Source organism: Cucumis sativus, chromosome 6 (assembly GCF_000004075.3).
Source record: "Cucumis sativus cultivar 9930 chromosome 6, Cucumber_9930_V3, whole genome shotgun sequence".
Classification (NCBI taxonomy): domain Eukaryota; kingdom Viridiplantae; phylum Streptophyta; class Magnoliopsida; order Cucurbitales; family Cucurbitaceae; genus Cucumis; species Cucumis sativus.
Window position 1 is genome coordinate 11,623,395 of NC_026660.2, and position 10,819 is coordinate 11,634,213.

The window sequence follows — 10,819 nt, forward strand, 5'->3', positions numbered from 1 at the left end:
CACCTAAACAAAAGGTTTAATTATTTTTTTTAAAAAATGACTGTTTGTGAAAGGCTGAGAAAGTAAAAATGAGATTGGAGAATGGAGTTTAATTGGTGGGTGGTTTCCAGGTCTTAAAAATGAAAAAAGAAAAATTCAAGTGTCCTTTTGAGGTCAGGTTTGTGTGTGATTGGTTCTTGTATTGTTTCATCAACCTGTGCCAATAAGCCCCACCCTATTTGCTTTTTCCAATACTTTTCAAATTTCAATATATAGCTAAGCTTCCACATTATCATCCTATGCTCTTACTCCTCTTTTTCTCTAATTTCTCTAATTTCTCTTTTCTTTTAAAACTATCTATATTCTTTCCCAATTTGCAATATCACATTCTAACTTTCTAAAATATTACAATCACTCATCTACATATACTTTTCAAATAACTTCAAATTAATACATCTATAATATTTAAAAGTCATAATAGTATAAAAACTTTTTTAGATAAAATTTTCATATATTCTACTTTTTTATATACAGTATTTTAAAAAATACCTCGGTCCCTTGGAAGGGCATAATTTTACTTCTTTAAAATTTTATATTTGTAAAAAAAAAAAAAGAGATAAAGGTGGGTTGATTAAATTTAGCTTTTTCAATCATTTTCTATAAGATGATAAAAGTACAAAAAGGTTGAAATAATTTTTTAAAAAGATGAGGATGATAAAAGTTATCACTATTCATGGTTAATTTAGATTAGAATTAAAAAATTTCTTACCATGGAGAAAGAAGTAAAAAAATATTGATTTTAGTACCATATTTGAAATTATATTATTTTAAAATTAAAACTTTTGCCTTTTGCCAACAAAATAAAGAAATAAAAACTTTACATTTCAACTTTATTAGAAATAAAAGCAACCATTTCCAAAATTGGATATTACCTGAAGAATTTGTAGACCTTTCACTGATACAATATATATTAAATTTAGAGAAATGTTCCTAAATGTAATGAATCCATAAAATATTTATTATAATAAAATGAAAAAGACCATGAAAGTGAATTTTTTTTAAAAAAAAAATCAGATTTGATCTTCATTCATTGTTTTTTTTTCTCTTCTCTAGTGGGATGTTTTTCTTTTTCTCCTCTGCATTTTTTTTTTTCTTTCCATCGTGCTTTTCTCTTCTTTTCATCCTCTTTTTCTGCATTTTCTTTAGATATTTTTGTTTGTCCTTTTCCATATTCTTTCTTTTAAAATTTTTCTTTTACTTTTCATCGTCATTTTCTCATCTCCTACACTTTTTAAAAAAATCAAACTATTATTTGGTTGTTTAAAATCGTGTGCTAAATATAAAATATCATGAAAAAAAAATCGTTAGGATGTTGAATTGTCAAATGTAAACGATCGTGTACAAAAAATAGTTAAATCTAAATGGTTGTTTTTCAAATATAAATGATCATGGACCAATTTTTTTTAAAAGAACATCTTTTAGATTTGGCAACCGAAATTTAAAGGATCAAATCTAAACAATCATGTGTTAAATCTAAACGATCGTGTAGCAATGAATCTTGAAAAAAAAAATTGAGATTTAGGTACTCAAATTTAAACTATTGTTTGCCAAATTTAAACGATCATGTACAAAAAATGTTAAAAAAATCGTTTAGATTTGGAACGATTGTGTAAGAAAGAATAGTCAAATCTAAACGATTGTTTCCCATATATATTATTTAGTTGTTTAAGATCATGTGTCAAATATAAAATAGCGTGAAAAAAATCGTTGGGATATTAGATTGCAAAATGTAAACGATTGTTTCCCAAATATATTATATAGTTGTTTAAGATCGTTTGTCAAATATAAAATACCGTGAAAAAAATTGTTGGAATATTAGATTGTCAAAGTAAACGATTGTGTATAAAAAAAAAATTGGAAAAGAATCATTGAGATTTGGCTCGTGTGACAAATCTTAACGATGATGTACAAAAAAAATCTTGAAAAGAATCGTTGAGATTTGATCGTTTAAATTTGGATAGCCAAATCTCAACGACCTTGTGTCAAATCTAAACGATTGTGTACCAAAGAAAAAAACCGTTGAAATTTGACTATCCAAATTTAAACGATCGTGTGTCAAATCTAAATGGTCGTTTGCCAAATCTAAACGATCATATACAAAGATTCTTGAAAAAAAAACTTTTTGGATTTGGGTACAATCAAATCTAAATGATCATGTAAGAAAGAATATCCAAATCTAAACGATCATTTTCGAAATATATTACAAACACGCTTTTCAATTAAACATAAAACATTTTTTGTATATTTACTTGTAGATCTATAACCTTTTTCTTCGAAATTGTTCTATAGGTATAAATATTTTGTTGTATTATTATATTTTTTAAAAGACCTGGAATGATTTCTTTTACTGTATTAAAATTTGAATACCATTCCTAAGAAAAATTGAAACTCTATCCTTCTACCATAAAAATGAATTTTTTACTTTTGAATATGAGGAATTTATTCAAAATATATTTTTCTTTTTCTTTCCATCCGAACAAAAATTTCTATATTAATTCTGATTGTAATTACTACTACTATTATAATAACAATAATAAAGCATGAACCGATAAAAAACACTTTTTAACATTTTTCCTTTTTAAAAAAATCAAATCACCATTGAACAATTAATCCTTTTTAAAAAAATCAAATCACCATTGAACAATTAATGATGTGTTTGAATTACATTTTAAAATATTTAATTTAGAAAATAAGTTATTTTCAAATTTCATCTTTACTTTTTCATTTGAATGTTCCATAATATGAGAAACTTTTTTTACTTTCTTTCGAGGGATGAAAGCATTATCTTAAACCCAACGGAGATTTTTAATAATTTTGTCCCAATAAAGAAGTTTTGGAATACTAACAAAAGATTTGTTCAAATTTGTTTCTATCAATCTGGTTTTCTTTCGAATGTATGGTTTATAGTCAAAACTTTGTAGGTGACTTTATAAACAAGTGTTAGTTTTTTAACACCTTCGAAATTCATTCCTTGTTCAGTAATATCTAAACTTAAAGTTCTGAGAGTACGTGGGTCATTAAGAGACATCATAAGTTTGAAAAATAATTAAAAATAGACGGGGTCAATGACCAAATTTGTTTCAATTATTCCTAATAAAGAATTTGAAAAATCTCTGTGACATTTGTCACGTAAAATTGTTGAGATCGGTGTATTTTAGTTCAAATCTAAACATTGAAATTAAGGGTACTTGGACAGCACCTATGTAGAGAAATGATTTTTTTTTTTTTAATCAATCTATTCTTTTAAAAAACTAAGGATTGTTTTTGTTTTCTTTTAATTTGTTCACTTTTTAAAACACTTATTTCTAAAAGTTTACGAGATAAAATTGAAAAGATAAATTTAAAATCAATTCTTCTCCAAATTTCTTTGTTACTAATTATTTTTTCGTTATTATAAAAGGTTATAATTGACTAATAAAAGGTGTTACAAAAATTAATTCTTGACTAAGATCATTTACTAAAAGAAAAATATATTTTGAAACAATGTTATTAATTTATTACAAGCATGTACTTTTGAAAGTTTAAATTTGATATTTAATCTTTTTCCATTTGTTCAAGTAAGAACCTACGTGGTTTTCTCAAAATATTTTGTAGGAATTAAACCTTCTTGAATACAATTTTGATATGCACTTGAGTCTATATTGCGCTTTTAAAGTAATTTTGAAATCTTCTATTTTTAGTGTAATTAGGCCGTACCATTTCTGAAAACTTATTCTTAAAATTAAATTAATTTTAGGATTTAGATTACTTAAAAAATCTTTTCCTAAATATAAATATTTAAAATTATCATTTTTTTTTAATTTCTAAAATTTCATATTTTTGGTGAGAATTGATTTCAAATTTTAAATCATCTATAGAAACGGTTGTGAAAGACTTTTTTCATAAATTGTTTTCTTCTTTGGAGATGGTTTTTAAGAAGATTCTTCTGTTAAAAAATCTCTAAATGTTTTTAAAATACTTCTTTTTAAATCTTCATTTTTGAAATATGGTTGATTGTTTGAAATAATAAATCTTGTTTGGAAGTTAAAACTTTATTTCATTTAAAACACATTTGCATGGATCTTTGATCCAACTACACTCTTGGTCTCTCATCAGAGGAAGATTGACTTGAAATTTCTGAATTGGTTTCATCTACAATTTCCTGCAACAATTGAAAGTCAGAAATATAAGATGAATATAAAGAATATTCTTGTTCATTTATTTCATGGATCCTTCTCTGTGGATACTTATTGGCATAACGTCATTTTCTGTATTTGTAACAAAAAACCATTTTGCTTGATTTTCCTCTTCTTTGAACTTCCTTCTGCTGGTTTTTTGATAGGTCTCTTGGTAATTTGGATACTTGTGAAACCTGGAGTATAAGGTTTGTTGTACCTATGGATTCTTCTCTAATTTGTGGATTTCATATTATAGTTCTTTGGACGAACTTTTTTTTTTTTTTTGAAGAAGAAGAACCAAGTTCTTTGACTTTCTCAAATCCATCATTGAGAACATAAAGTCTTCATTTCTTTTTTATGAAAATTTGAATGCTTTCGAACTTTAGTTTGAATTTTATCTCATTGCAGATATCTAGACCACACTCTATGATTTTAGAGGTTAATTGAGCATAAGTAAGGCTTTTCCAAGGTATTTTCTCAAGGTGTATTTTGTTGAGGGAGTTGTAGACTCATTCTGCCATGAAGTTTGGAAATCCGTCAATGAACATTTCTTTCCAATGTCTGGCATTACAATCCCTAAAATTGTAAATTCTTAACAAAAACATTTCTTTGTACCATCTAAAGTTTCCCATAAACGAACATTTTATAATTTTATAATTATTTTTCTCTGATTGTCTATATCAAAGTCACTTCCTAGGTCGAAGTGTATGTTGATTGTGTAGAGAAGAGCTTCTACAACGTCTTCTCCTATTTCTTGAGTTGTTGAAGTTCCATCTTCAACTTTAATCGTCCTTTTAATTCTCGTCCTGTGTTTTTTTTATTGATTCCCTTTGTTCACTGGTTAGGCAATGATCCCACCACATTTTGAGGCTTCCACTAAATCCATTGATTAATAGCGAAGCGACTTCTCCATTTGTACGATTGTTGAATTCATAGGATATGGAACAAGTTAACATATTATTCAATATGATATAAATATGTTATTATGGAGTTCCGTCAATATTCCAAACATATATCGATTCTCCATTCAACTCAGTATTTATAGCATACCTTTGTCTTTGCTCTATTCCTTCTCTAGCAAATGAAGGTCGATGATGGAAATTAATTTGGTCTCTGCTATTAACAAACCTTCCAAAATTTATCTTGTTGATTTGTTTCTCTACTTCGTTGACTGAAAGATTTTCAAAATCTTCCAAGAATTGAGTTGCATCTTCTTCATTAAGAACGTTAATTGAACTTTCGCTCCTTAGGTTGTTTAGACGATTATTGATTTCTTCAAGAAACTTTTGTTTTTGAGTTTTTATTTTAACATTTTCTAAGGGTTGGAAAAGATTATGAGATTCTTCAAGAGTAGGAAGGTTGAAAGACTTGGCTAGCAATTGAAGAAAGCATTTTGTTGGAATACTTATTTTGAACTTGGATGCTCTTTAGTTCTTTATTTGTAGGAGTCTTGTCCTCTTCAGAATCCTTCATCATTATTTGAATGTAGGAATAATCAAGTGCTTGTAAAGATGCTAGAGTGAAGCAGCCTTACAACCACAGGAGCGGATCCTAGTCGTTCCTTCAACAACGGGTCGAGCTCACTGAAGAACGCAATTATCTGGTGGACCGTGTCAAGTTATTTCAAAAAATTCACATTAGTAGGACTGATGAGTTTGTTTCACCGGAAGTAGAGGACGCACATGTAAGCTAAGTTTACCATAAACTTTTTATTACTTTCTAATTTAATTCTGATTATCTCTCCTAACTTATAACTTGTATCGTGCATAATCAAATGTTGGAACTTCAGTCTCAGCCCGTCTAGAGGGTTCTCAACCACTCTTTGAGGATGAGATATACGAGATCGTTTTGAATAGACGACAGAGCTACTCTAAAGGTCTTGGGTTGCGACCCCAAGTCCAAGTCCAGAAAGAATTCTACTTCCAATTCTTTCTCCTCTTATGACCACCAGGCACAAATAACATATGTTAGCGAACTAAGGGCCAACCTTGAAAATACTAACTGACTGATTGAAGAACAATGACTAAGGGAGGAGGACCAGGATGGAAGAATGGAAGAAACTGTTCGAAAAATGGAAGAGAACTATGCACATAAAATAGAGGAGATGAAGAAGATGATCGAGGATATGAGTCGACGAGACAGAGAGTAGTGATCACTTGGGGTACGTATTATTCAACATTTAATGTGGTGTTATTTCCTATATGTGATATTCTAATTACTGTACTTTATGTCATTTATAGGTTTTGGCGTCTGCAACTAACTAATAGAAGATAAGTGTTGTTTTTTTTTAAAAAAATTAATGTAATTTTTTAAAACATTAATGTAATTGTAATTTTTGTTATATATATTTCATACCTTGTGTTATAAACTGTAATTTTTTAATTTTCATAATTTGTTGCAACTTTTGTTTCTTGCCTTACAAGGTAGAACCGAAAACAATACTTCATGATAGAAAAAACAAAAAACAAAATAAATTAATAATAAAAATAAAATAAATAAATAAAAAGTTAAAACCTTAATCACGACGCATGACTGGTGTTGGGATAAGAAGTTTCCTCAACATTTGTGGTGGACGTCAGGGAAACTCTATCCCGCGCTATGTTAGAATTACTTTGTCCCCGACACATGACAATGACGTCGGGACAACGTTTCCCAGTGCACTGCAATGATGTCGGTCAAAAATCGACGTCAACTACGCATCGAAATTTGTTGCATCGGGTTTAATCATATGCTGACGATGTCCATGTTCGACGTCGGCTGAAGTTTCCTCGATGGAATCGACGTTCTTTTTTACGCAAGAATCGATGTCAGCAATACTTTGGCCGACGCACTATGAGTTTTTTCCGACGTTTTGCTACGTCGGGAGAACCCTAGATTTTTGTAGTGTAATAATTAATAAAAATAAAAGGGATTGATCAATAAACTATTAAGGATCCTAATTTAAAGATAATAATCGGACTTAATATTTCCACTGAATACTTAAGCTCGTTACTTAGTTTTAAGAGATTGAAATGATGTAACACTCTAGAGGGGGACATGAATGAATCAATGTCACATTTGAATGAGAGAGATCCCGATGACATGAAAGTAAGGTTAAGAAAGACTTAAAAAAACTAAAAGTTGCTATCTATACCAACAAGGTACATTATCCTTTTCGGTGCCTCAATCATAGAAAATCCAAAGCTAAACATGCTTAGCTTGGAGCATTTCTATGTTGAGTGACTAGAGAATTTTTCTAGGATGCATGTGAGTGAGGACGAAGCATTCTAAAAGGTTTCGTGTTGGTTTATGGGGATAATTTTAACTCTAATAAGCGTTTAAGACAAGTAAAGATGATGTTGCCAAGTTGCAGCACAAAAGTTCTTATATTTTAGTTTTTTATGGTAGATGAATATAATAGCTAGTTACTCTTCTTTATTTACTCAAGTGACACTAACATGATATTTTCAAATATAATAAAAAAATACGAAAGTATTTACAAAATATTGCAAAATTGATTAAATTATATAGAGCATTCAGAATTTATTGTAAATAGTTTTTCTTTTCTATCTATAAGAATGTGTAATTAATTTATTAATAAAAGTATAAGTGTTCATTTAATTGATTTTTTAGAAAGTGTTCATTTGATTGTATCAAAATAGCTACTAAAATTTCATTTAGTCTAACTTTTTCACACTTAGACATTCATATTAGATTTTGGTATTTTATAAACATATCATGTTGCAAATATATCATTGAAGAATTAGGGAGGGACATGAAGTTTTTAAATTAAAAAATAATATCAAGGACAAATATTAAAAATTTCAAAAGTTTAAAAATTCAAAAAATTGTACTTGGGTGGATATATAAATGTTCAATTTGAATTACTTTTAACCATACGTTTACTTTTATAATATTTTATCCAAATGTTAATATATAATTAAAATTAAAAAAATATACACGATCCAATGTACGTGGTCATAGAATAGTTTATAAAAATATATAAACACTTCAAACACAAACTTCATACATTTAAACAAAGCATATCATGCATTCAAATATATACACATTTCATTTTTATAAAACTACTACCACCAATTTAACACTCGAAGAGACACACTGTTTCTCTTGTGTTAATAGGACGTCATAACACACCAAATTTGAATCCTAAATGGGAAAGCTCCAGCATTTAAGGATCTCATAGAAATTTTGATGATCAAAGTGATTGTCAGGTGGTGTCTCGCCTTGCACAACCGTGTGGAACCATCCTCAATAATGGCACTGAGAACGACATGTCGTTTCCTTGTGGTAGAATTTTCACACCTTACCAACTCTATCTTCCACTCCACACACTCCTTTCCAAACAATGTCCTTTGGATATTCCAACTTTGACTTTGACCCATCTTTGAATTTTGTTCTTTTCAAAACTTAATCTATTTTCCTAATTTCTTATTTGTTTACCATTTTAGTCTTGGAGGCTCTGAGTAACAGCTGGAATGTGATTATATCACTCATAATTTGAGAGCTGTTGGAATGTTTAAGTAATAGATGGGGACACCAAAATTGAATCACACACCAAGAAAATAGTAAAATAGAAGGTTAGGGTTAAAACTTGTGAAAACGAAATGAATTTTGTATTACAAATCCAACAAAAACATTACATTTGGTTACAAATCCATTCCTACGAGTGCTCAAATGACATTTAAAATTTGAAGGAGTGCGGTGTTTAAGTTTTTAAATTTTACTGTAACTCTGAATCTATAATTATATAAGTAAATGTTGCTAACACACTATTTATTAATAAATGATGACTGTGGGAGTAGTAGTCTGAGTGCAATTTTTAAAAGAAAGAAAAAAAAAATGAAATACGCCAATTTAAAGCAGAGTCTAAACAGGGCAGAAAGATGGTAACAACTAAGAATATATTTCAAACTAATTAAGAATGAGACCATAGTGAGAAGAATATATGATGCAACAACAAACAAATAGCAAAAGCAAATGGATTACAACAAAAGCTGGATCTAGGTAGAGATTTATTCGATGGTTGAATGAATGACCCATTTTCCTTGCTTCCACAGACAGTGACTCCAAGTTTTTGGGCAGTGATGGCTTCAGAAGGGCTAAAACAAAGGCTTGGATTTCCAGTAAGATCCAAGTTTTTTCCCAATCTTTTCAAGAAACTTGAGTTGAAAGGGACAGCACCACTGAGTGAGTTTCTACTAAGATTCAAGTGATAAATATGAGAAAGACCACTGAATCCAACTGGGATTTGACCACTTAAATGATTGTTTTGCAGTGATAAAGTGGTCAAGTTTTTTAAAAGTGAAAAGCTTGGAGGAATAATACCAGAATAGCCACAACTTGCAAGCCTAAGTTCTTGTAGTTTCACTAATTCACCAAATGCTAAAGGCAGAGGAGTTTGCATTGGATTATCATCCATAATGAAATATTGCAAGTTTTGCAACTTTTCAAGTCCTTCTGGGAAATACCCACGAAATTGATTGCTACTCAAAGCCAAAAACACCAAAGAATTAAGCTTCACAATGGAATCAGGTATGTTGAAAGTGAGTGAATTTGAGCTCAAGTCAAGTTTTTGAAGCAAACCCAGTTGACCAATTGTGGTTGGGATTGGTCCATTGAGTGAATTATAGCTCAAATCCAAACCTTCAAGGCTTCTAAGATTCCCCAACTCAATTGGTATACTACCTGTCAGCATATTGTAACTCAAGTCAAGATGCACTAACGACACCAACTCAAAAACCTCGTTCGGAATTGCACCGAAAAGTCGGTTTTGAGACAATGTGAGTATCTTCAAGGACTTGAGAGACGAAAGTCGAGACGGGATCGGGCCGGTAAGCGCCGGGTTGGACCGAAGGCTAAGTTGTTGTAAAGAAGAGTTAGAGAAGGGGGAAATAGAGAGAGTGGTATTGGTTTGAGTGAAGCAATTGAAGAAGAAGAGAGAATGAAGGTGAGGGAGATCAAAGATGAATGAAGGGAAAATAGCAGTAGGTTTACAAGAAGGATATGGGTAAGTACCAAAGTCAAGCCTTGAGACATGAAAGAGATTAGTATTGTTAATAAAAGATGATTTGCACTCTAATCCAGGCCAAGAAGAGCCAGGTTGACAAGGGTTAGGATAAGAAAGCCTCCAATTTTGATCAGTAGACATGGAATCCATGATTTTGAAGAGAGTTTCAAGTTCAAAAGGAAGCATGGAAATGGGTGCAAGATTGTTAGCAAGAATAGGGGAAAAGAGAGAAAGTAGAAGGAAGAAAAAACAGTACATTTTGTTGAGGATTTTTTGGGAGTGAATGGTCAATTTCAAAGAGGAGTTGTTTGGTTGGTTATGGTTCTTATGAGTGATGAAGTTATGAGAATGGAAAATGATTTCATTTCAAATGGGATAAAGGTGAAGAGAGATGGGAAGATGTGATTGAAGTGATAGGTGGGGTAGTGGTAAGTAATTGGTATTTTTGTGACATTATTTATTTTGGATTGGGAATTTGAAAAATAATGTAGTCTTGGGGTCTACAATATTTTTTTTATTTCAAAAAATGAACCTAAAAGAGAGCTTATGTTTCAGCTTTTTGGATACATAAGTTTTTTGTTTTCTAATTTAATTAGCATTAGAGTTATTTACAAGG

At 30.1% G+C, this 10,819-nt stretch overlaps 1 protein-coding gene and 1 long non-coding RNA gene across 3 annotated transcripts; one reads left to right on the forward strand and one right to left on the reverse strand.

Moving 5' to 3' along the window:
• Positions 1 to 4,157: 4,157 nt before the first annotated feature.
• On the forward strand, positions 4,158 to 6,483 carry LOC116404657. 2 transcript variants are annotated; one of them, XR_004217655.1, is made up of 4 exons: positions 4,158 to 4,402; positions 5,686 to 5,880; positions 5,986 to 6,357; positions 6,437 to 6,483. It is a non-coding gene; the product is annotated as an uncharacterized LOC116404657 (long non-coding RNA). The 2 variants fall into 2 exon arrangements; XR_004217654.1 differs by having other exon boundaries at positions 4,158 to 5,880.
• A 2,307-nt stretch (positions 6,484 to 8,790) lies between these two features.
• Positions 8,791 to 10,601, reverse strand: LOC101219887 (receptor like protein 29). Its single transcript, XM_004143139.3, has one exon. The coding sequence runs from the start codon at positions 10,459 to 10,461 to the stop codon at positions 9,112 to 9,114; it is 1,350 nt and encodes a 449-aa protein (XP_004143187.1). The 5' UTR covers positions 10,462 to 10,601; the 3' UTR covers positions 8,791 to 9,111.
• Positions 10,602 to 10,819: the final 218 nt, after the last annotated feature.

Coding starts and splice junctions, on each gene's coding strand:
- LOC101219887 (XM_004143139.3), bottom strand. CDS start 10,461: ATGTACTGTTTTTTCTTCCTTCTACTTTCTCTCTTTTCCCCTATTCTT.